Source organism: Lissotriton vulgaris, chromosome 2_1 (assembly GCF_964263255.1).
Source record: "Lissotriton vulgaris chromosome 2_1, aLisVul1.2, whole genome shotgun sequence".
Classification (NCBI taxonomy): domain Eukaryota; kingdom Metazoa; phylum Chordata; class Amphibia; order Caudata; family Salamandridae; genus Lissotriton; species Lissotriton vulgaris.
Window position 1 is genome coordinate 814,287,550 of NC_141687.1, and position 26,831 is coordinate 814,314,380.

The 26,831-nt window shown below is 45.9% G+C and overlaps 1 protein-coding gene across 1 annotated transcript in view; it reads left to right on the forward strand.

The window, feature by feature from the left end:
* Positions 1 to 2,515: 2,515 nt before the first annotated feature.
* PJVK (pejvakin) overlaps positions 2,516 to 26,831 on the forward strand; it is a 201,424-nt gene continuing 177,108 nt past the window's right edge. Inside the window, exon 1 of the mRNA XM_086958701.1 lies at positions 2,516 to 2,726. Coding sequence (XP_086814827.1) covers positions 2,516 to 2,726 — 211 coding nt within the window. The remainder of the gene's footprint in view (positions 2,727 to 26,831) is intronic.

The window sequence follows — 26,831 nt, forward strand, 5'->3', positions numbered from 1 at the left end:
CGTCTAGAGGTAAATTGATATTTCGACGCTTTTGGCTCTTAGCAGGATGGGTTGAATTCGATTTTGGAGTGGGGGCAGCGTGTCTATTAATCTTAGTTTGGTTAGTGGGCTCAGCTAGTGCGTGGGGCTGGACACTCCCTTTTTTGGACTCAGGATTGGGGCAGGTCGGCAGTGGGTCTTAGGTGTGTTATTCTTTGATACTGCTGGTTGTTTGTTAACTTGTTGGGGGTTACTAGCCGGCGCAATTGCATGGGTTGCCCTATTAGCACGGTGTGTTGCCTGAGGTCTTAAGTCCTTGTGTAATTCCTGAAGCAGTTTTTCTATTCCATGAAGCCTAGCTTCTAAGGGAGCAAGTAGGGTTTTAATAATATTAGTCAGGGCGTGGGCTAAGGGCTCATCCCCCCCAGCTGTGCCTCCTGATCTATCGACTCCCGACCTGTCAACTATAGGGCTATCTTCAAGGATAACAGCCATGGTGTTATCCAAAATGGTGTCATCAAGTATACTCAATGGTAATCGTAAGGCCTCAGGTCGGGTCTCTTCTATCCCAGTGTTACTCCCAGCGGATTCTCTATTAAGTTCCCTCACCTCTTCTATGCTGTCTCTCCCACTAGTGGAAATGCCAGTGCTTCCGTGTTTTACTACACTGGCATTCTTGGTGTTGGGGATAATGGTCTTGGGCTGCCTACATTTGGGGATAACCCCCTCCCGCTTCCCCCTCTTTCGAATAGTGGAGTTCTCGTTTTTGGGATCAGCCAAAGTGGCTGTTGGGCTAGAGTCAGATTGGGTTTAGGACAGGGACTGGGCGTCAGGAGGTGTAAGGTCTAATGCTGCTGACTGACTACAGGTGACATTATGGAGCTCAGCATGGATCAGTGCAGAATTAGTAATGCTTAAGGAGGTGTTGGGGGTACGCACAGAACCAATATGGCCCAAGGATGACCTTTCTGCTGCTACTAGTTCTTGGGAAACCCTTCTTTCCATCAATACGATTCCTTGGTCTATTAAAGAGTTAGTGCGGACGATAAAATCGTCAAGAGTTCCAGTCAGTTTTTTCCTAGCGCCCGCCGCAGCCATACTTCTAGTTTCCCGGCATTCCATAAGCTATACAAGATACAGAAAAGGGTAAATCTAAAGACCAGCAAAGAAAGATCCAACTTTGAATACCCTACAGCATTAGTAATAAACACCAATAGGGGCCCATGCAGAAGCCACCATAGGGGCATAGATGTAACCAATGGGGGCTTACAGTTCTGATGAATGACAGTCACTTGTCAGCCAAGGGCTATGGCCCAGTCCAGTCTCCTCAGACCTCTGAGGGCCACAGAGGGCCCGCCCTTTGCCCGGGCTTCGCCCGGCGTCCCGCGAGGCGGGGCTGACGCTGTTTTTAAGCGCCTCCTGGCGGGGTTTCCGCTGTTGCAGCCCGCATGGGCTGATGGATATTGTGGTTTCCTGTCCCGCTCTCCGCTCGGCGGCAACACTCAGCGAGTGGGCGGCGGGAGGCAGGCAGGGTTCTCCGGTAACTGATCGGCGCCCGAAAGGTGGGTCCCGAAGTCGATGCCCAGGTCAGTGGATGTGGCGGTAGAGCAGGTTTCTGTGCAACAAAAGTTCATCACAAGGCAGCTCTGTATCATTCTAGCACCTCGTGCTGCATCAGCAAGTCAAAGGGAGGCAACAAAACACGTTTCTTCAATATTTGAAGACACGAGGTCTGTGGATCAGTTACCGCGGCACTAGGGGTGCTGCAGTTCCATAGGACGAGAATGTAACAGTCTTTTTGGAGTATTTTCAATATTTCCCTGCTGCTGCCTTTGAGGGTCTTAAGGGTGAGCTTGTTTGTCACAATGATGCAGCAATCTTCCAAGCAAAGTGTAGATAATATTCCATTACTGTTTGCAACTTTTTACGAGTTAAATAAAAAATATATCTATCTGCATCAGCATAAACTACAACAATCTGCCATATGATAACGTTTATTATATCAGGGTGATATTTGAATCTCCATGTATTATTACTTTTGACGTGTGATTAAAACGTCCTTCCTGTGCTTTTGACCTGTTTTTCTTGCTCACTGTTTCAGATTTCCTGCAATGATTCTTTATTATTTTAGAGAAAATCAATTGTTTCTTTTAAAACATAAATACTTTGGAAATATACAGTGTTTTGTCACTTGAAAAGTTTTACTTACGTTAATTGCCTCGTCAAATGATGCATACATACATAACACAAGGAAACTCTTACAACTAACCGGTTCCTCCCAACAACCTATCACTTTACACCCACTATGTATAATTCATTGCTACGGATCACCCAACGAGCAGAAGGAACGCGGTCAGCATTGTCTAGTACCCTTCAGGACACTGCCAATTACTACTACAGAATTCTTTTTTTATACAGTTTATTGTGGATTTCACGCTGTCTGCCATTTACTGGAAACAGTGGAAGGATTTGGGGTTTTCCATCGTGCGAACTACGAAAGAAAATTGTACGGCTCTGTGAGGGTTCCCAAAGTGAAATGTTTGCTGCTGCCACGAAAAATTTTGTTAAACAGGTTGGCGATGGAGGAAAATTAATCCCCGTGCCGTGCCTCAGTGAAGCCGACAAATATCAACCTCTGAGCCTGGTGATCAAAAAAAAGAGGCGCTTTCTCTCCAAAAAATCGAAATTTATCTCCACGCCTTTTACGCTTAAGGATATCCTGCAAGGGGAAAAGGAAATTTCTGCTGGTAAGGTGGACTTTTTTATTCTATAAATAACGGGTTGAATACGTTTCGGATAAAAGCTGAATCGCGTTGTGTGATGATATTTACTCTGTTGTGATGTTGATTCAGATTGTATTTTCTGATTTTATTCTATTTATTTATTGGTGTGGTTTTGTCGAGCACAAACTAGGCTTCGACTAGCTTTTTAGCTCTGCATTGAGAGGTGGGATATGGACGGTCAAAAGGCACAATTAAAACGTGATAGGTTACACGCAAGGTTACTGGAATTATGCGATTCTCCAGTTGTGGCGCTTTTCCACATAATTATGGATTGTGCCGCATTTGCCACATGGTGCATCTGCTGCATAACCTGCAGGTTTTAATAACAACAATTTGACACCAGCTCAAACGGATCAAAGGTTTCTAAAATTGCGGGAACCTGTTTTACAGATCAGTGAAAGACCGTATGCAAACGTTCACTGATCACCTGTGAGTTTCTTATTACTGTATGTGGTTGTTGAACTGGTTCTAATAAGGTGATACCTTTCCCAAGACAGTATTAACATGTAACAAAAGGACAACATTTGATCCTCCCCTTCTACATAACTCCAGTGGCCCTGGCTCCATGCCTATAGATATGTACAATGCTCATTATTGTTTAATGATCTCAGTACTTTACCATGTTGACTCAGCATCTTCCTTAAGTAGCCTGGATTTTAACCATCTCTTGTCATCAGAAAAATTAAAACGATGTTAACCCTCTGTATTCATACTAAAGCTATTTTGTTTAAAGCTTCAAAATGTGCATGTGGTTACAAAAATGGTAGACTGGCAGGATGCCTTCGATGAATAATCCGGCTGTTCCTCCTCCTACTGAGACAATCAACATGATTACATTTCTACAAAGAAAAACAAGCATTGGCATAGCCAATTGGTCTCACCTGTGCAACCTTATAAGTATTTACAGCACATTCTCCTGGGTGCTACGGCATCTACTTCCCTTTAACATGCAAGCTTGGCACTAATAGGCACATTATAGCACTGCAATGAGAAGTATTTATTTAAAGTGTTATTTTTTCAACTGGTAGTCTGAAGTCACATATGTGGAAGTGGTTTCATAGTCGATAATGAAGAAAAAAAGAGTTTTAGTGAAATAAATAATTTGCCTCATAAACAATTTGAACGAAGAAGACACAATGCAGCCAGGTTTTCTGGTGTCACTGTGTTCAACTCAACCAATAAATGAGTATCAATTGTGTCTTTTCTTATGCTAAGGTTTGTTTTTATCTTAGTGCACTTTTCAAAACATTGCACAAACTCGACCGGAAGTCTATTGGAGCAAGCACTTTACATGAGCACCAGTTTTATTACACAAGGTCACATGAAATTGGTTGTAGGGACCAGGAGATTAAGTGATTTTCCCAGAATCACAGAATGTTGAGCCGATGCCGAGACTCAAACCCAGTTCGCCAGTTAGCAACTCTTACTGTAACACCACATTCTGAGTAGAAAAAAAGCTGGCAGAAGCCAAATGAAAGCTCGGCTCGTTATGGGTTTGAGGATCCAAAAGGACCTCGAGCTGAGCCAGAGCCAGGCTTCAGGCTCAAGCCTGGCTCGAGCTTTCAGAGGGTCACCCTCCTCTAAGGTTGTGGTGAACAAACAATGGCTATGCAGCGAGGGCACTGGCTGTTGTGCGAGCAGGGGCTGTAGGAGCTCCAACGATGGTGTGACCTCTGCTATGGGAGGACTGGCTCTGGTCTGTGCTGTTCCACAACAGTGCTGGCTGTGGTGGAGCAAGCTCTGTGCTGCACTAGTTGTGATGCCAGTGGCGCAGCTAGTGCACATTGAGCTCTATAGTGAGCAATGAAAATGGGACCCTTTGGCCTAGTTTTGAGTAAAAAATAACCCCGGAGTATGGTGTGGCGTGTCTCTCAAACGTGTGAGCGAAGTGCTGCTGCACCCGCTACACTTTGGTGCGTATAATGCTGCAAGGACATCGGCCGTGGGGTTGATGGTCTGACTGTCATGATCTGGAATGTGGTCGGGCACACTGCGAGGCTAGAGGAATGTGGATGTGCACTCACTGTAGACACCAGGATTTGTGTTAGCTTGGAGTCAAAGGCTGCAACATCAATGAGGGGCACGAGAGAACACCTGGAGGGAAGTACCGTCTGGTAGAAGGGCGGTGAAGCTGCTGGGGTGTTCCATGAGACAAACTACACCCCATGATGTATCTGCATGGCCCGCGCTGGACCCACAATTCCACCCACTTGCCGCCCAAACCGGGTGTGACTACATTGTGCAAGAGGTGGGGCCTCTGATGAGAAAATGTACTCACCGTTTTCATGTCTCCGAATTCTAAAGTTCCAGGGAGTAGTGGTCATATACCCAATTAATCGTTACTTTGGATCTGTACAACCTCCAGGGTTCCGCCAGGGCTCTTGTCGTCGCTGAGAACCTGCGCCAATAATTCGTTAATTTAACGAGCATTTGCTCTGTTCGGATGTCCCGGGGAGTCCCACGAGACCCGTGTCTTGGTTTCATTTTGTTTGCAGCACCTGTGCCTAGGGAATGCAAAAGAAGGGCTTCGTGACAGGGTCCCCACCCCCCACCCCCTAAGCCCAAGGGGATGTGCCGGCTCCAGAAGTTTACACAAAACAACGCCCACGTCCGGGACAAATTGTTAAAAATTATATTTTGGCATGACCCCTCGAGATTGAGGAAGAGAGCAGTGGAAATAGAGAGGTAAGGACCCAATGTGGACGAACCAGACAGCCCACACGGGGCAGTGCTTAATTTGTAAAAAATATAAGTTCCAGGACCCTCGTCAAGAGCCCACTGCAGCATGCACCACCCATTGCCCCTGCAAGCACTCCAAATGGTAATACCAACAAAACCACTAAGTAATACTCTGCTATAAGTGTGACAATCCGGACTATTCCAGGCCCCCAAAGCTATCAGAATAGTCACGCGTGAAAGATATTAGTAATTTTCAATGTATATTTAATTAGTAAACAACTGTTGTTGTGCTTATCTCTAAGTGACTAAGTCAGACTAATAGCGCCACTATATGACTGCCACCAATAAATCCAGGTGTTGACAATTAAATGTCGGTGCCCCGCACCGGAAACCACCTGTTCAAATTAAGCACTGAAACGGGGACAGAATAAGAACTGGGAGTCGGTCAGGCAGGCTCAGGAGCCCTGGTGTCATATGTAGATCACAAATTAGAATTTGGACAGGACAGCCCATCACTTCTCTTATTAGCGTACCCCAAAAGGAGCACAATTGGCTTGAATAACAGGAACATACTGGTTATTGAAGCGCCGAGAGGCAATTTATTTTCTTGACCGCGCTACGTAAATGCCCAGGTTGTTAAATACTGATGGCAGGGTAGTATATCATATCAAAACAAACAGCAATCAGGTGCGTCAATTGTATTCTGATATCCATTTCCATCTGTATGCATTTTACAGTTGCACAAGGTGTTTAAACAGCGCCTGAAAGCAGGAATTCGGTGCTACTTAAACACCTAAATAAAGTGCGTATTGCCCTGCTCAGCTTAGCCAAAATCAATACAGGAACTTTAAGCAATGCCTCCAATTCAGGAATTGCAGACTTTTATGCAATGCCCATGGAGCTGCAAGGCTAGCACTACCTCCCAGAAGCAGCCACGTCCTCACATCACTCTTCAATGGGCGATGCCTGCCGGCTCTGCAGTGCCGCTAATCCAGAAATGCCCATCTGCCAATAGTGACACCAAAGTTGGCACTGGGAGCATTGCTATATGGGCTACAACCCCTCTGTAGCACTTGGAGTGAAACCTGAAGGAAATCAAGTGAGCCGGGCCAGAATGTCGGTGGTATTCTACCACACCTCCCAACTGCAGTCTCTCTTCACCTGTGAGTGTTACGTTCAGCAATGTATTCCTACTTAGCGTCCCCATGACGATGCCTACCTATGAGGCTGCTGTGAGGTGCCACCTCTGCCACCTGCATTATAATGCTAATGCATCACCAGTGCTGCGCCCTGGGCAAAGCCTACCTGACCATGCTGCCACCTGCATCCAGCTCCCGAGCAGCAACAACAATCAGCAAAGTTCTGCTGCCAGACAAAATGTTCTTCGTGAAGTGCATGTGGTCAAGCCCGGCACAGAGACGCCTCTGCCACCTTCAGTGAATACAATCACAAAGGTACCTCGCAGGTAGCGCTGCTGTGCCACATCCGGCTGCTGGGAGTGTCCCTACCCCCTCCCCCCAACCCCCATCATCTGGCTTGCATATACTGACGGGCTTGCATGGGTCCCTCTTCGTGGTCTTGGGCTCACAGGACTCAATTGGTGGGCAGAGACCTGTCGGGATGTGGCATTCACAGGCAGCTGACAGTCTACCTACGCCAGACACCTCCCTGCTGGGGAGTTATGAGTATTCAAAACAGACTCTGTCCCCCACGCGGAGCAGAAAACAGCCAAGTAGGGGCCAGCTTCTGCAGTGTTCACAACAGTACCTCGGCCGTGTGACGTCAGGCGTGGCTGTAGTCGTCAGCAAGTGACTAAGCCGGGGGTGGGAATTTTGCAAATTGCAGCAGGCTATATTTGTGGCGCACACGGCCCCTGCCCCTGCCGCCGAACGTCACGTCGAATGAATTGTAGCAAGCGCTAACTAATGCGCTTTTGAGGTCGAAGGTCCCTTGATTCATCGGATTCCCAAACTCCTGTTTTTTTGCCGCCCTCCCCCTTTTGCCGCCCTAGGCGGTGGCCTAGTCCTGCCTAATGGTAGAAACGGCCCTGAATGTGGTGTAAAAGTGCTGTCAGTGAAGCACATGCCCTAGGTGTGGTGCCGGAGTGCTGTGCCACTGGAGCCCTGTATCAGCTGTAGAAGTACTGGCTGTGGTAAATGACTGGGTTGCAGCTTTCTGGATCAGTGTCTGAGCTGTTTGCCATGAACACCACAACGAGGTAAGTGAGTTCAGATGTTCGAAGGTTCAGGGACCAAGGAAACGAACATACAATCACAAAAGAGGGGCTAGGGTCAAATAAGTTTAAACTCTGCCACCCCGAACCCCCGGAGACCTATAGTTATACACACAAAAGGGGTGGGTAGAGTAAATAATAAAACCATATATACTAATACGGTGAGGAATAGAGCAAGCCCCAATAGGGCAAATCACTCTATTTGAAAAAACTTACCTCACTCACATACCGAGGTATGTGACATGCTTCATCATTGGGCAGAAGGAAACGAAGACACCGCGAAGCACTCACAGAGCAGCAGAGCACCCCGGTCGCAGCAGCTCAGACCCAGGCTCAGACCCAGGCCCGGACTGGCCATAGCGGGCCCCGGGCAATCCCCCGGTGCGCCGCATGGGTGGGGGCCGTTTTTTTACGGGGCCGTTTCAGCCCTGTACCAAAATTGGCTGAAACCAGCCCCGGCAAATAGCTCGGTGGCACCTCCACCCCCCCCACCCTCCCTCCTCCCAATGGGGAGGGGGGCCGGCCGAGCACTTTGCCAGGGCTGGTTGTGGTTCCCAGTCCGGCCCTGCTCAGACCCAATCTTAACAGCTGGTCTTTTCCAGCCACGTTGAGGAGGACATTAAAGGCTGCAGAGGTAAAGGCGAAGCGCAGCACGAGGATTGTTAAAGGAGGGGGAGTGAGGATTGCTAAAGGGGCAGTCACAAGCCATTTGGAGGAGTAGACCGGGAGCAAACTGCTGAGATTCAATCCCATTTAAGATCATGCCATGGGCGCACATTTTAAAGATAATTGTTGCTTTGATTGTAATACATCACACTTCACAGCCTTCAATTATAAACTAATGCTCCTAAAAGAAAAAAAATAATAAGCAACATGTATGATTATTTCATATAGTGACTATCTAAATACGATCCTCTGCGATTCGCACTTTGGTAATCGCTATTTGGATGTATGAAACTCCATGAGTGGAGTTTCATTTAACGTTTCCTAATTAGTCGCAAATTGGCCTACCTCATTAATATTAATGAGGCAGATCTCAATTTGTGACCCATTAGGAATCGCTAAAATCACATGGATGGTGGCCGGCTGGGGTCAGCAGACCACCATATCTGTGATTGCTTATAAATAAATCAATATATTTTTTTTAAAATGCAGTTTGTTTTCCTTAAGGTAAAACAGGTTGCATTTTCAAGAGCGGGCAGTGGTCCGGGGATCACTGTCTGCTCTTAAAAAGCATTTTATGAACATTCACAATGGGGAAAGGGTCCCTTGAGGACTCCTTTCCGTTTGTGAATAGGTTACCAGCTACTTGAAGTAGGTGGTGAAATGCAAATGGTTTGCGCCCGCATTTCGGTCGCAAAACATTCCTATATATTGCTGCGATTCCGTATTAGGAATGGACACCCTAAACACGCCCCTTCCTAATACCGAATCGGTATGTATTCGCAATTCCAACTTGCAATTCGGTAACATGTTATGCTCTGATACTGGCAAGTCCTTAGAATATACAACCACTGTCTACTGACCCGACTGCTCATGGATGCATGGTGAGGACAATCGAGTAGGAGAGGCAGAGTAGAGAGCCTGGTCACCTCACTTGTGACCCTAGACTGACCTTCAGAACATAAGTCAAACCATGAGTATGTACCTAGCTGCTCATCACTGCCTTTGTGACCCCTGGGAGAGCCAGGATTACAGGCTCATTGGATGAAAGGCCAATTTCTTAGTTATGTAAATGTTTATAAAGCACAATATATTATCTGCAGTGCTCAGTGCTGTAAATAGAAATGCAGAAGTGCAGGTATTCACTATTCAAAGTACCTGTTTGCTCCTGAAAACTGCTGGTACTCTCCTATTAAATATATTGCAGCAGTGGTAAGAAGTGCAAGTACTCTCCCTTTCAAATTCATTTAAGAAGTTCAGGTACTCAGAACCGGAAGTACCTGCCTACTTAAAGTCCCGGCAGTGCTGTAAATTGAAGCCTCTGGGAGCCCTTTCGATATATAAACTGTTAAGTAAATGTTTCATAAATTATGATTGATTTTTTTTTATCGAATACTGCCGATTAAACATACCACATAGTGTGCACAGGTACCACAATCTGAATAACACACTTTTTCAATAAGAACTTTATTAGAAGAAAGAAAGAAAAGAATACAAATGAGATGGGGGTCACAAAAAGGACAAAGTTGAAAGGGGGGCTACATATGAGAGAGTATTAAAAGAAAAGGAGGGCAAAAAATAGAGCAGAAACAAGGGAAAGGAGTGAGAAAACATTAAGGAGGAGGAAAGGGGAAATATGCACAATAAAGGGGAATGTGATAAAGTGGAAGCAAGTAGTAAAGAAAATGTGCAGAGAGGTAAAACTTCATACAGAACAAACAGATTATTAGAGAAAGGTCAGCAACCTGGGAGAGAAAGGTCAACAACCTGGGAGGGAAAGCAAAAACCTCGGAGGGAAAGCAACAAACACTGTAAGGGAAAGAGAGTTAAAAAGAACATAGGAAAAAGACACGAGAAGACAAACATGGGTGGTGGGTGTAAGTAATAAAACAAAAGTGAGAATGGCACAGAAACCACAGAAGAGTAATGAAAGAGTTAAGAGGAAATCGAAGTGCAAATCAAAGGAGAAAAGAACGTGTTGAAAAACCGCAAGGAAAAAATAGAACTTGAGAGGACAAAAATTAAGAAAATAGAGGAAGAGTAGACTTGGCCTCAATTATCACATAGATGCTGAAAAAAAGGCCAACTCTGTATCTCCACAAAAGAGCCCTAACGCTACATTTCGTAAGTGAAGCATGCAATAGTTTAAGGAGTACTAGTTAGCTCCTGCTTTGACTATGGCCAGCCTCATTTGTGATCTTGCCACATACCAGGTCCGAAAACTGCAGAAGGCTCAAAATGTAGACAGCTGTCTCACTTATCTTTTTTTTTAACAGCCAACAAAATCAACAGATCTTTAAATTACATCAATAAATATGGAAACCAACATAATCACTGGGAGAGAGCAGAAATAAAAGAAAAACAAGAAATATATATGAAGATGAGTTACTGTAGATACTCTACTAACGCGCCCCAGATCTTGGTGCCCAGCCGGCGTTTCTGAGGGCCCTTAACAGAATAGAGACTATATTCCAAATTACATATAGCATACAGTTTGCCCCTCCACATTTCAAAAGATGGTGGCTCTTTATCCCTCCATAATGTTGAAATACACAATCTTGCAATCACCACAGATATAAATATAAAATATCTAAATGTATACATCCCATGTAAATCTATTTCTTCCTTTACTACTCCAAGCAGCATCACAGTTGGGGTGATTACTACCCGCGCCCCGTCACCTCTGTCAAAAAAATCTCAATCTTATTTATAAATTGTCTCAAATCTGGAAATTCATAAAACATGTGGAGGTTATCTGCTTGATCAATATTCACATTGAGTGCATTTACCATCATTTGAGCCCCCCGCTGGGCAATTTTAACTGGCGTGTAGTAGAGATCATATATAGTTTTGTAGTGTTGCGACTTAAGGCTAGAAGAGAGGAGGAGTTTTTCTGCTAATGCTAATGACTGCTGTAGGAGATTCCCTAGCTGATTTAACTTAGTATTCCATTTAGATTTCTGTTTTTCCAGACCATCCCCTTGTAATTCTAGAAGATTCTGATATAACATACCAATCCTCCCTTGTTTCCTACTTGTTTCCAGCAGCTTAGTTTTTATAGTCAATTTTTGTATATCTCCTCTCTTTTGTAGATAATCACGGATTTGCAGATATTTAAAAAAAATCAGTTTTGGGAAGATCATAATTAGTTGTTAATGTAGCATAGATCTTAACTCCATTATAGTCCACTAGATCCCCTAGAGTAATTAATCCTTTCCGCCTCCATCTAGGCACAACATTGTCAGAAAAAATACTAGAGGGTAAGGCCGAAGATAAAGTAGGTGTATAATAGTTAACTTTATCAAGCTGTAACAATTTCCGCACCTGTTTCCATACTTTATACGCAGCTTGCAGCACCTTAAAACAAGTTTTTTTTCATAGTAACTGGGCTCCAAATTTAAAAATAAATTCCTGTATGTTCTAGAGCCCAATAGTAACTGAAAAATGTTTGGAGCTGTTTCCATTTTTTCATCTCTCTCACCAACCAGCAAGATACCCATATGTTGCAACATGCACACCAGATAGTAAAACAAAAAGTTCAGGACTGCCCAGCCCCCTCTGGATCTGGGTAGAATCATATACCTCATTGCTCGCCGAGGCTTACCTTGTGCCCACAAAAACTTTGAACATATAGATTGTAATTTTTGCAATTGTTTCAATGTAAGTTCCAAGGGAACACATCTAAAATAATTCATTACTTTTGGCAGTATATCCATTTTTAAGATGTTGCATCTCCCAACTATCTACAGATGTACATTTTCGATTCTATCTAGATCTTTCTTGATTCTCTGCATTAGTGGCTCCTAGTTTGATAATACCATTTTATCCAGACAAGCATTGATTCGGATCCCCAAATATGTGGCCTCTTCTGTGACCCTAGAATCATAACTGCACACTTGCCCAGTACAGATTACTTGCGTCTTAGTAGTATTTAGCTTAAATCCTGATCCTACCTCAAATTGAGTAGCTAGCTGTTCGATCTCTTTAACAGTATTGATTGGATCAGGTGAAATGACCGCAATGTGATCTGCATATGCAAGTATAGTAACCTCCAGCCCAGGTCTCGCTATATCCTTATGTAGCCTATGTTCTAATACATTCAAAAAAGGATTAATGTACAAGACAAATAATAAAGGGGAACAGGGACACCTTTGTCGGGTGCCTCTTGATATTTTAACAAAATTAGACTCTAGTCCTGTTGCATTTATTTTTGCCTTAGGTGAGCGATACATGGCTTGTAAAGCTTGCATAATACTGGGTCCAAAGCCTTGCCTCTGCATCGTGGTCCATAGAAACTCCCAGGAGACACAGTCAAAAGCTTTTTTCCGCGTTGAGTAGAACCACACCGCACGGAGCTTTTAATACCGTAGCAATATCCAATGTGGTAACGACCCGACTGACATGATTGACTGTGCCTCTTCCTGGTATGAACCCATGCTGCAGAGCAGAAACTATAGAAGTTATAACACAAGACAGCTGAGTTGCTAATATTTTTGCGTATATCTTCTCATCGCAGTTTAATAATGAGATGGGTTGATAGGATCCCGGGAGTAGAGAAGGTTTATCTTTTTTTAGAAAAATAACTATACTTGCTTCATCCCATGATGCTGGAGCAGAGCCTCTCTGAGCCTCCCGATTCAGGGACTATATGATAATCTTAGGCAAGCAGAGTGTACTTTAACACACAATTTAAGAGAGAAAGCAGACAGCTCGCAAGCGCAAACTGAGATAGCGAAATGTAATGCTAAGATAAATGAGAAGTGGGCCATAGATAATGCTAGTAAATATTAAGCATATAGGGAAAGAGTGCTATGAGTATGGGGAGAAGACCGGCAAGTGTTTGGCTAAAAAATAAGAAACAAGAGGTGCTATTACAGCAATTAAAGGCACATCTTCAATTTTTTGTATAGATGAGTATAGGAAGGTATTAAGCGCAGACGATAGTGAATATTTGGAAAAGCCCATAACCCTGGAAGAACTGGAAGTGGCAGTTAGCTCACTAGCCTCTGGGAAAGCTGCTGGGCCTGATAAAATTCCATTGGAGCCTCACTTATCTTTTGGCTAAAAAAAAAACTCAACAATGTGACATCTCAACAAAAGGCCTGCACTGGCCCCAATAAAAAAAATGAACAGTGTTCAATGGAATTTGCTATATCTAAAAATGCCTGGACGAATCGGCCATCATACACCTTAAAATAATGAACACCAACCACTTTACCCCCTGCAGAAACAAGCATTAGCAATAGAGTAAGAGCTATTGGTGTTGTAAATAACAATGTCTATTACCCATGTGTTGTAGATTGGAGTGAAATTATATGGGTTGGATTGGTGTTGTTAGTTGTGGAATTGTGTGGTGTGGAGTGGATGTGTGGAGTGGAATTATGTGACATGGCGTGCAGGGGAATTATGTGGATAGTAATTATGTGGTTTTGAGTGTACTGGATTTATGTGAAATGGGATTGTATGCCTATTTTTATATATAAACAGCAAACTAGGCACAGCGTCCCTTGCCTTAAAGTTGTAGTGTACAAACACCTCTGTAAATTAAAAGATTATATATGTGCAATGCATTGGGCATGTTTCTATAAATCTACCGTATAGTTTTTTTTAAAACCATAAAACTCGTAATGGCTAGGAAGTTCGACATGGAACTATTACCAAGATAACAACCGCTGCTGGCAGCAATAACATTGCAGTGGTGGCTGCTCCGGGGCAGTAGTGGTGAGGTGGGTAGAAAGGGGAGGGTTAAAAAAAAAAAGAAAATACTAAAACGAAATAAAATATGACCTATCTGCCAACTAGCGCACACAGAGGAGTACAAAGTTCCCCGGGGATCGTGATACAGTGTGGAGAAGAGAGTGAATGCAAAGAGTCAAGGAACTAGGAAGGTTCCCTTGTCGGAACTAGAGAGCCTCACACACCCAGAGCGTTAGGTGTGAAACACACCCTGACTGAAGGATGTCCAGTATCATCATCGGCTCACTGCCCCTCGTCAGACCGGCACTGCAATGTCTGATGGAGTGCCCGAGGGCACTCTTTTGGTGGAGTTCTTTTGTTCCTTGCCGATGGTGAGTGTGAGTGAGGATGGAAAAGTGTGTAGTCAGTGCAAAGTGAGTGAATGTTAAAAAGGGTGATCAGTCCACAATAAGTTTTATTGACGTGGCTGATTCCCTAATTAAAAGGGGTGGGAGGGGAGCTAGTGGCTGTGGGCGTGTACAGACATCTAACTCAACCCCCTGGTGTGGTCAACATGTTTCCCGCCAACCGGCGATTCGTCAGGACCTAAAGCAAGGTACTACACAGGAAAAGAAACGATTAAATGCTCATGCACAAAGTAAAAAGCAAATACAACCTCTCAGGGTCGGGTGCAAAGAGGGCCACGAGGTCCTACTCTAATTAGGCGACCCTAAGGGAAAGCAACACAGGCCTCGCAGCATACTCCCGTGAGGCCAGCACTGTCTGGTGGGTAAACCTCAATCCAAGCGCTGGCAAGGCGGGACACCTACCCCTCACGCTCGCGGCACCTGGTCAGGGTGCGGAGCAGCTGGTCCGCACCCTGACCAGGTGCCGCGAGCGTGAGGGGTAGGTGTCCCGCTGGCCTCACGGGAGTATGCTGCGAGGCCTGTGTTACTTTCCCTTAGGGTCGCCTAATTAGAGTAGGACCTCGTGGCCCTCTTTGCACCCGACCCTGAGAGGTTGTATTTGCTTTTTACTTTGTGCATGAGCATTTAATAGTTTCTTTTCCTGTGTAGTACCTTGCTTTAGGTCCTGACGAATCGCCGGTTGGCGAGAAACATGTTGACCACACCAGGGGGTTGAGTTAGATGTCTGTACACGCCCACAGCCACTAGCTCCCCTCCCACCCCTTTTAATTAGGGAATCAGCCACGTCAATAAAACTTATTGTGGACTGATCACCCTTTTTAACATTCACTCACTTTACACTGACTACACACTTTTCCATCCTCACTCACACTCACCATCGGCAAGGAACAAAAGAACTCCGCCAAAAGAGTGCCCTCGGGCTCTCCGTCAGACATTGCAGTGCCGGTCTGACGAGGGGCAGTGAGCCGATGATGATACTGGACATCCTTCAGTCAGGGTGTGTTTCACACCTAACGCTCTGGGTGTGTGAGGCTCTCTAGTTCCGACAAGGGAACCTTCCTAGTTCCTTGACTCTTTGCATTCACTCTCTTCTCCACACTGTATCACGATCCCCGGGGAACTTTGTACTCTTCTGTGTGCTCTTAGACTAGGACATGTACATTGGACCCCATTAAATATCGTCCTCCCTTTGTTCCCCTCGTTGTTAAAAAACTATCTGCCAACTAGCCAGCCGTCCTCCACCTCTCCCCCTCCTCTTCTCTTTCTTTTAGCATGAAAGCGCACAGGCTCCCAGACTCCCATGCCCAATCATGACACGGCTGTCACCAGGATGACAGCAGCATCATGATTGTTCTGAACGGCTTGGTGCGGCGCCCGGACAGGGAGTCGAAGGCTGTGCATGTTCTCCATCCGGACTGTGCAATACAGCCATGTGGAGAACAGGCTAAGTGTGCATGACTGTTTGACCAGCCCAACACTGCCGGCCCAACCATCATGTGTACTAAAGTGCACCAACCACTCCCCTCCCCCTGCTGGTTGTGACATCAGCCAAGCCCCTCCCTGACCCAAAACTGCTTAGGTGTGGAAAATAAAATGACAATATGGTAGTCATTACGATGGTGGAAGACCCGCCGCCGCCAGCAGTGCAGTGGCGGGCCTTCCGCCATCGGAAAGCAATGCTCCCCCCGCCACATTATGATGGCGGGGGAAACACTTTCCGACCACAGTGGAAGCAAAGACCACTTGCCACGCTTCCGCCATGGACAATCGCACCGATTGCCTGGTGGAGCGGTCAGCGTGCCTAGCAGGCACCGTCTGTCATATTGCGATGCTGGCCGCTGTAGGAAAGTAGGATCTGCTTCTTATGGTTACCCCCACTTTTTGCTTGATTTCTCATTGTTTTTGACTAGTCTGGCTGGGATCCTGCTAATCAGGACCCCAGCCTATCTGCTTTCTCCCTTAAATTGACATACATGTACTTTGGAACACTCCATATTGGACACTGGTGTACCCTTATAAGTCCCTAGTATGTGGTACACCATGAACCCAGAGCATAGGTACCCTGGATGCCTCCCATGGGCTAAAGAATGTATTATGCCACCCATGAGAGGTCATGCAAAATAGAACTTTAGGTCTGCTACTGCAGTCTGTGTAAGATGGTGCTTGCACCACTAACTTTAGATACATGTTCACTATATCTAATGGTCACTACACTTAAAACTTATAAGTCACCTCTGTAGCAGGCCTTATCAATCCTGATGGCAGGGTGCTGAGTTGCATGTGAGTGGGCGCCCCTGCATGAGCAGAGCCCCTCTGCAGCCTTCGAAGACCATTCTCCCGGGTTGTCTGTGACTCAGCCGGACATATAGGTAGAGGTGCATCATAACCTTGCGGTAAATGCTTTCTCTAAAACGGCTGCATAGAAACATACCGTGTTTGGTATCAAACACCTTGTAATCATACCTCCCCACCAGTAACTGGTGCGGGAGGTATGATTCTACCCTTCTGAAGCGTGCTTTGTGGGGTCACCGTTCTACCCGGTTCCAACCTTCTCGACGCGGACAGCCCAAAATGGATGCTGCCAGCCAGAGACACATTTCTGCCCTCCTGCTGCTGAGACAGGCTCGAGCAGAGGAAGGCATCACAATAGGCATCCTGTCACAGGATGGTGTGACCACCTCCCAGACAGGGTTTGGTGTATTGGTGCTGGGTGGGTGCACTCTGAGAGTGCCTGAAAGTCTGCACTGGGGGCACATTTGGTGTCCCTGTGCATAGTCCAGGGCATAGAGCTATTGGCTCCTGCTCTGGTGCGAAACTGGACAAAGGACATGGGTGTCGCCACCCCACTGTCCTGACCCTCCCCTTGGAGGGTCCCCTGAATCTGTCCAACCCTATTTTGTGGGTATAAAATGAGTTACCTGGCTACAGGACATTAGATTTTACGTGGACAAGATTCTACAAAGAAGAAACCACTGACCTTTGACCGTCTGGACACCTTGAACTTCGCTGGACCTCGACTGGGCTGACTTCATCCCCCTTTCCATCCAAATCTGAGTTGGTGCGGTGATTCCATACAGACTCTGTGCAGGATCTGCGGAGCACTTAAGACAACAGAAGAATCTCCCTTGGAGTGAGGGAGTCACCTTAAGCGCAACTGACCAGTAACTGCTCCTGAGCTCCTGCGGACTTCGAAGATTTCAGCAACACAGGAGGTGAGTCCCTGAAGGTCTCTGAGGTTGATCTGCTCTGTCACTGAGTTTCAGGCCAATATCCCTCATGGGGGCTGCGTAACCCAAACCCCTATGCACTGCATCCCTTTGCAAGTGCATATGCTTGGTGGCAATTCTTGAGCTTGTGCATTAGACTCTGAATAGTCCTGACCCTGAGCAGTATTTTCACCAATAAACTCCGGCCTCCTCGCACCGATTGCTCCGTGGGCTGGTGCTTCGCAATCTTGCTTGATGTCCCCTTGTGACTCCTGGTCCTTTGGCCTGTGGGTCCCCCTGAAGGTCATATTGATTGTTCTTGGGCTTTTCAGGTTGCTCCCAACGTGCCCTTACTCCCCATTGCTTGGTGAGTACCCTGGACCTCGCAGGTCTACACCGTAACCTGTTTGTCATTCTTTCATGGGTTGCTGTTGCCAAGGCTTGTTGGTGCACCCGCCGGACACTGACACCTCAGCAGTTGACATGGTTCATGCGGCAGCTCACCTCTGGCTCCTGGTCATCCTCAACGCCTCCGGTACCTCATGGCTGCAGAGTCAAGCATCCCTCCTTGGCACCTGAAGCACCTGACATCGGTGGACGTTCGTCTATTGAGCCCCTGGTCACTCTGAAGTGCCCCAGACTCTGTCCCCTCTGCTTTCAGGTTCCTTCCATCTAGAATCCAGGTTTGGATTCCAACTGACCCTTTTCACCTTCGCGGCAGCAGTACTTTTTCACTTCCTTCCATAGAGAACGACAAGAGTTTCCAACTCCACTCCAGACCTATTCAGCTGGCTTCCCTGGGATAGGTAACAGCTTCTACATCCCCACCCGCCAGCTTCGCTCCGCTGACCTCACCCTCGCCACAGTCCCCCGCTTCTGAAGAGCGACCTCCGGTGGCAGATCGTTCTCTCACCTCGCCGCCAAGACCTGGAACAACCTCCCCATTCACCTACGGCAGTCCCAAGGACTTGCTGATCTTCGGAAAACTTCTCAAGACCTGGCTTTTCAAGCAGTAGCAGCATTCCTCACCCCCAGCGCCTTGAGACCATCATGGGTGAGTAGTGCACTTTACAAATAATATGAATGATCGATTGATACCACAGTATCCACGGGTGGGGTGGCTCTTTAAACTCTTAAGTTCCAGCGGGTTTGTTCGAAGTCCTCCTAGAAGGGTCCTTACACTTTAACTTTGCAACTGCGACTTTCCCATAGACTTGTACGGAGCACGCAGTTGTGTTTCCTCACTGCACCCATTCTCCCTGGGTCTCCAGTGTCATCATCTTGGGTGGTTCTTTGGGGTCCTAGCGATTCTACGTGCATTAAACACTATGTCTAGTCAAGTCGTGATTGTTAAGCCATTATTTTAGTACATGGTTCAGTCCCCCCCTGAAGCCCGCTGTGTATTGTGCTACTTACAACTGTTCTATTGATCCAGTATTGTGTGCTTCATGTTCCATCCTTGAGTAGAGAATAGTAGAGAGTGTTATATCAATAAATACATATTTTTATATAAGTACTTTGTGGTTCTCCTTTATTTGCTCATTCAGGAGGTGTTATTCTAGTAAAACAAGCTGCTTTACATTCCTTCAAGATTAAGCCTGAAGGCTGCTCTCCATAGCTACCACTAGTAATAACTTTCAATAAGGTTATCTTTGACCTCATACATCATAAGGGTCATGTGGATTGGTACAGGGTCCCATTTTCATTAGTGGAAAGCATATACCATGCCACCTTCTCACATTGGTGTGCAGCGGTTGGGATTCAAGCTTGCTATTGTTTTACCAAATAAATCTCATTGAGTGATTAACTGAAAACCACTAAAAGTATTAGGCACATACAATACTTCAAGATTTGAATAAGTAAGTTCTACTGAACTTGGAGTTGGATAAGTCAAGGGTCTAACACACCCTTTCTCCAACTCAAGAGAGTTTAGTCTCCACAAGGTTAGGTAGGTGCCTACACCACATAACACTAGTATGTCTTCTAGAGGAGAAGCCAGTGGCTCTCTGCCAACTGGGTAGAATGTCCTCTCATTCCAGGAACTGAAAGCCATGTGTATGTCTAGGAAGTTGAGGACAGGGAGAAATGCAAATACCCAATGTCTCATTGAGGCGTTACTCCTAGATGACCTTAGGAAGACCCCAGGGTCTGATGAGGTAGAAAGAGTGGGTTGTGCAGGGAATGAGGACAGGCCAGGAAGTGAAACCTTTTTTGAAGTGGACTCAAACCCTGACAAGGAGGATTAATATATTTCCAACCTGGACAACATAGATCTTCCATTAGGTGGAAGCGACAACCCCAGTGGCCCTCTCTTTACTCCAAGAGTACAGAGTTTACCTAGGAGATCCTAATCTCCCTCTGTAGAATCTCGAGACTCAGGAACTTCTGTAGGTACTTCCATATGCTATAAGAGAGCTAACTCTTATGATAGACAGTGCCAATTTCTAGAGCTTGAGAAAGTAAAGCTCAGGCTCAAGAACGAGCATTTGGCCCTAGACCAGGAATCCCTAGAACTCTAGAGGGCTACAAAGAGATTGGGACTAGAGTCCCATGGTGGCAGCAACCATTTCCCTAGGGTAAAAGATTATACTTACGACCATAGGAACCTAAGCAAGATAGTCCCTCCCTACCATCGTGGGGATGACATCCACAAATGGATAACTGCCTTGGAGAGGGCCTATAAGGTACAGATGGTCCCCCAAGATCAGCGGGCGGCTATCTTGTGGCTCTCCTTTGCTGACAAAGGTAGAGATAAGCTCCTTACTGTTAGAGAAGAGAATGCTGATAATTATTCAGTTCTGACGAGATCTCTCATTGATGGGTTTGGCTTAACCACTGAGGAATAGAGTATTACGTTCAGAGACAACCAGAAAGCACAGACTCAGGACTGGGTAGACTTTGTAGATTGTGCTAATAAGGCTCTGGAATGCTGGTTACTTGGCAGTAAAGTGAATGATTTCAATGGATTGTATAATTTAATTATGAGGGAAAAGACCGTTAAAATTTGCCAAAATCAGTTGTTGCATCAATACCTGATTGACTCTGATCAGACTTCTCCCCAAGAATTGGGAAATAAGGCAGATAGATGGGTCAGAACCAGGGTGAAGCAGAAAACTCGGAACCAAGGTGGTAACTAAAAGAAGTCTGATTCTAAACCAGCAGATAAAGGGGGGAGAAGGGTAAAGACCAGAAGTCTTCTTCAGGGCCCCAAAAACCTGCATCTGAGGGTGGGTCATATTCTAACCAGGGCAAAGGCAGAAAGAAGCCTTTGTGTTTACCTGTGTAAGAACAAGACACATTGGCCTAGGGATGCCAATTGTGCCAGAGCCAAGGATCCTCCTAACAACACCACTGCCCCTAAGGCAACTGTTCCCCCTTGTGCAGCTACACATGTTGGTACTGTAAACAAGGGTTTAGTAGGGTTGACCCTGGGAACGGATATGGGTTCTGTCTAGTCAGAACCCCAGCTCAGGCTGTTCTAGTCTGTGATGGGGGCAATGATATTCCCTCCTTATTCATCAGTCCCAGTAATCTGGGCAAATACAGGCAACATCCTTTAATTAATGGACAGGAGGCCATGGCATACAGGGACACAGGAGCCAGTGTCACAATGGTGACTAAGGATCTTGTGAGACCTGATTAGATCATACTTGGTAAGATGTACCAAGTGACCAATTCAAGCAATGTCAGGACAGACTATTCCTTGGCAGTTGTGAATTTCAGCTGGGAAGGGGTAACTGGCCCTAAAATGGTTGTGGTTAGCTCAGACCTCCCTGTGGAATGCTTGTTGGGCAATGATTTGGAAGCTTCAGATCTTCAGCTTGGGCTGAAGTGGAACTCAGGACACATGCAGCCATTTTGGGCATCTCTGCAGATGTGTTTTCTGTGACCAGGTCACAGGCAAACATCTATTCCACTGAACGGGCCCTGGATCCTGGAAAAATGGACCAGGTGCCTCCCAAGAGAAGGAGCAGTAGGGGAAAGGCAGTGTCTTCCCCCAGAATCAGAGTGAGGATCTGTCTCCTGAGGAAGATGATTATCCCAGTCCCTATGAATGAACTGTCTCAGAGGAACTTGAGCCTGATCAGGTTGAGTTCTTGGGGACAGGGGGTCCTGCCAGGGCCGATCTGAGCCTGGAGCCACACAGCTGCCCCTCTCTTGAACCCCTCAGACAGCACGCTGCTGCTGAGGCTGCTGAGAGTGCCAGTGGATCCCACAGGATATATTGGGATGATGGACTGCTTTACTCAGAGGGTAGAGACCCCAAGCCTGGTGCCACCGGGAGGTTGGTCCTATCTCTGAAGTTTAGGAGTTTCCTATTATCCCTGGCACATTATATCCCTTTAGATGTCACTTCCTGTGACATCATCAGGGTGGGTATTATAAAGACAAAGGCCTCCTGCTAATAGGGTACAGTTCCTCGAGGCTGGGTAAATAAATCTAGTCTAAATACTTAAGGCAACAAAAGATACCAACATAACATAATTTCAATAATGTATGCACACAATTGTAGACAAAAGGAGAACCATAATATCTGTTAATGTAAAAAATATTTTTATTGATAATCAATTAGATACTGAAAAATTCATTTAATGCTAAAACAATACCTCATTTATACTGATTAATTCATATCTTAATTCATACAGTATACAGACAACGCACAATTAAAAAATCACAATTTTTTCAACAAGGCCAATGATAATAATTAATAACTACTTTTCATAATCATAGTCATTGAGAGACAATGTGGCACAATGATAATAGACTGTTGTGTTTGTTCTACGTGCGTTTCGGCACCAGACACTGCCTTCATCAGGAAATGAACCCACAATGGATCAAAGTTGAATTCTGTGAAAAAAACATATATCAGATACAAGGTTCTCACTGTATGATACATTTCTATGCCGCCAGAAGGGCGTGCATTGCTTATTGTTTGCATTTAGAAAGGCACTTAGGTGGATCCGAATGGCAAACAGTTCGAACTAACACAAATGGATAGATAAACAAATATAATTATAAGTGAGGAGTGTCCCAGTCAATGGAAAGATAAAGCAAAATAAAGAAGGGAAGGAAATTGCCACCACGTAAGGTAGAAAGATTAGATTAAATAAGTTCACCCAGTGGTCAACATTAAAAAATAAATTTGTGAGAGGGTTTCTAGGAATTTCTAAAAATGTAACCTTATTTCTCTCAAAAGGATGATCCGATTTTGTCTTTAACCGCTGTGAGCTGTAAACCTCCAATTGAAAATGGTTATGTTCATGACATCACAGTCCCAGGGTTTTAAATTGCTGGCCCCCAACTCAATATGGATCGTCCTTTTATTTAACTGTAGACAAGAGTAATGAATGGATAGGTTACGTTTAAAATGGTCACTGGAGGGTTAATAAAAATTTAGATTGCTGCTTAATTATCTTTATTTGTATGGTTAGATCATATAGATGACACTATGCTTCAAAAGGAAGACGTAGGGGCCCATTATGATAACGGGAGGATCGCCACCGCCCATAGGGGGGTGGCGATCCCCCCGCGAAAAACCACCACCCGCCTCTAATGCATGGAAGTGCACAACATGCCTTCCTGGCATTGTGGCGGGCGATGCTGACTGCACCGCCCGCCACAATGTCATGAATGCTGAATGCACCCGCCACTGTGGCGGGCGCATCCTAATGACCCCCACTGGACCCCCACCCTTATGGGGACGGTCCCGTTTTGCGTCAGTCCGCCCGCCATCCTAATGTGCCCCCTAGTTTCTGACTGCCAGATTAACAGTGCATCGCAGGTCAGATACTTACATTCTGATATGTTTGACTGTTGACCAGATGATATAATTAGGGGAGGTAAAGAAAATCGAAGTGTATAGTTATAAGGATGAACTACACGAATTGGGTAGAATTTACCTTCTTTATTGTTATGAAGCTAGAAGCGCATTGGAAAAATCAAATAGGTCCTCTAAAAATTGGCCCAAGATGACCTGCATTGGATTTGGTCCCAGGAAAATGAGGGCAAACTGGCCTGTATTGGACAACTAACGGATACAAATATAGCGCTAACTGCCTCGGATCGACAGACGAAGCGTATGTGTAAATTGAATCTGTACAGCTAGTTACTGACTTAGCATGCTCTTGTGATGTACATGCCATGTTAGAAAGATTACACAGTTAATAACGTGGAATTTTGGCACCCCCTACTCGCTTACTGGAGCTACAACTGTAGATTAGAATATTACGGCGGGAACACGAGAACGCGCTCTACAGAGGTTTGCAGCTCGCTACACCAATGCTTAGCCGGCCGGCGGAACTGGAAGATAACAACATTCACAAGCGGTAACTTACTTGTGTGAGGATGTCAAGTTGCCAGATAGGAGATGCCTCCGAACGCCACGATAACCGCAAGGGGAGTAACCAGAAGTCCTTCAGCTTCCGCATGAAGTATCATTGGGCACGTCACATTATGATAAATGGCCTATCGCAAGAGCCTGAGATGAAAACATTTTTAGCTATAAAATAAAGACACTCTGTACAGTGCCTTGGATACCAAGAAAGTTACAGTGTTAATGTGGAAAGACAAACTTACCGATTTTATTCTTTTTTGTGTCACTAAAAGTGAAACTGAAAGACTTATCAATAAGGCAATCCAATAAAATTAAAGAAGGTCATGATACTAGGATCAAGCATAGACCGCCGACCCCCTGTCCGCAAGAGCACCCCTCTTTTAGGGATTTGGACATTCTCCACCGCAAAGACACTGAATTAACCTTGAGCATCCACAAGTCCTTCACGGACCTCAAAAACCTTCTGCACCTCTCCAAACTTAATCTCTCGAAGATCAGGCTCTCACAGAACTCTACCCCCCCCCCCACTTCCTACTCCATGCCCCTTCTCCACCCATTCCCTTTACCCCTGAGACACCTGCGCCCTCACAGGCAGCCCTGCTACCTTGCAGAGGAAGAAGTACAGGCCCTCCTCCTAACCTACAAACCTACCCCTGCTATGACTAGCACAATGGAAGTCTCGGAGGATGAAATTGCTGACCTCCTCGTTAGCTATGAACACTCATGCTCCTCTGACCTGTACGCATGGTTGCAATCAATCCCTATAGATCAGCCACTCTCCACAACAGAAGAATAGTCAACAGTAACCTAGCACAAGTCCCAACCTCCGACCCTAGTCCTGATTCGCATACCGTTCCCCCCTCTATCCGATCTCCTTATTAACTGCCGCTCTGCGGTAAAGCATGCCGCTGATGTCGCCAATCTCATCCTGAACCTAAGCACAGACGTAGCGATCCTGACGGAATCCTAGCTAAATAAATCCTCTTCGCCCTGCCTAGACCTTCTAGTCCCGCCCAACGATCTCATCGTAATGCTGGACATGCAATCACAAAAAAAGGGGGTGGCATTGCCTGCATCTACCGCTCCAAGCTCCTTATCACTGAACATCTGGCCGAGCCTACTGATTCCTGCAAATATCTTGCCCTATCTGTCAGCAACAACACCTCCCTTCAGTGCAGACTGCACATCTTTTACCACCCCCAGGCAAGAATGACACCTTCACAGACTACCTCATGGAAATCATCACAGCCAAGGCCTCCCAGAACTCCAATGACATTTTTCTTGGCGACTTCAACTTGCACTGGAATGACCCCAAGGACCCGCAGGTCAATGCCATCAGAGACTTCCTGGCTGACCAAGCCCTTACCCAAGCCTGCTCCCTCCCTTCTAACTCAAAAGGTGCCATTCTAGACTCTGCGGTCAAACTCATTTCCATAGATCCCTGCGACTGGTCTGACCACCACGCTATCACCTTCCGTCTTCCTGGCACTCACAAGACATTGACACCGCAACCAGTGATCTCCAAAAGACGGAGCACGAGAAATTGGCAACTGACCTCCCCCATCCCCATATCACCACGTTCAAACAACCTCACTGAACATTATTTCACAACAATAGCCAATATAATCGATGACCTTGCCCCGCTAAAACTGAAAAGAACACAGAACAAAGACAGGAACCCCTGGTTCAACGGATCCCTTAACAATGAGAGGAGGTCCCTCTGACAAACAGAACGGAACTGGAAAAAGCACCCTTCCGCAGACCATCTTAAACTTCTCCGTCATGCCAGAAACGCCTATAACAAAAAAATCATCAACTCTAAAAAAGAATTCTTCAGAGCTGAACTGGATAACGCTAAGAATAGACCTCGCAAATTATTCGAGTTGGTCAAATACCAATCAAACAAACTTGCTAAATCATCCAAAGAAACCCCTATTTCTACAATCCCATGCGAGCAATTCTCCTCCTTCTTCTGTGATAAAATCTCTGCCCTAGGAAAGGAACTCAGGTCTGCTACCTATTCCCAAACCCCTCCGGTTCTTCCTCACCACTCAGCGCTGCTCTCTCAGACCTCCCCCAAAAACCAAGCGTTATGGTCCAACTTCAAAGTCTATTATGAACACTCGGTCTCTAAAATTCTTTCCTCCTTAAGCCCCAACAATCACTTCAAAGACCCTCTCCCCTCAAACTGCCTTGCCTCTTCTTCTCAGGCTATCATCTCTTCTTGGAGGACTATAATCAACCCTTCTCTCCTACAGGGATCGATTCCTGACTCTCTCAAAGCCGGCCTGGTGGTCCCCATTCTAAAAAACCCACTTTAAATCCTGCTTCTCCTGACAATTACGAACCTATCTCTAACATCCCTCTCCTAGCTAAAGTGCTGGAAAAATGTGCACAGCAACAGCTGAGCCAACACATCTCCAACTTGCAATCTGGTTTCAGACCTGGGCACAGCACGGAAACCACACTCCTCCACATTGTGAATGATGCCCTTCAAGCCCATAACCAAGGCAAAACCTGTCTCTTGATCCTCCTTGACCTATCCTCGACTTTTGACACAGTTAACCACGAAATTCTCCTGAATTGCCTCAAACTTAGGATGGGCCTGGATGGCACCATTCTGGCTTTGTTCCGATCCTTCCTCCAGAACCGCTCTCAGAGAGTCCTGATCAACGGCAACCTATCCGCTCCCTCTCCGATCACAGTTGGAGTCCCTCAAGGATCAACCTTATCCCCTACCCTCTTCAATCTTTACCTCGAACTGCTCTCAGAGGTGCTGCGCACTGCCAATATCTCCTACCAGGGGCGGCCTTAGGCATGTGCAAGCTGTGCACCTGCACAGGGCCACCA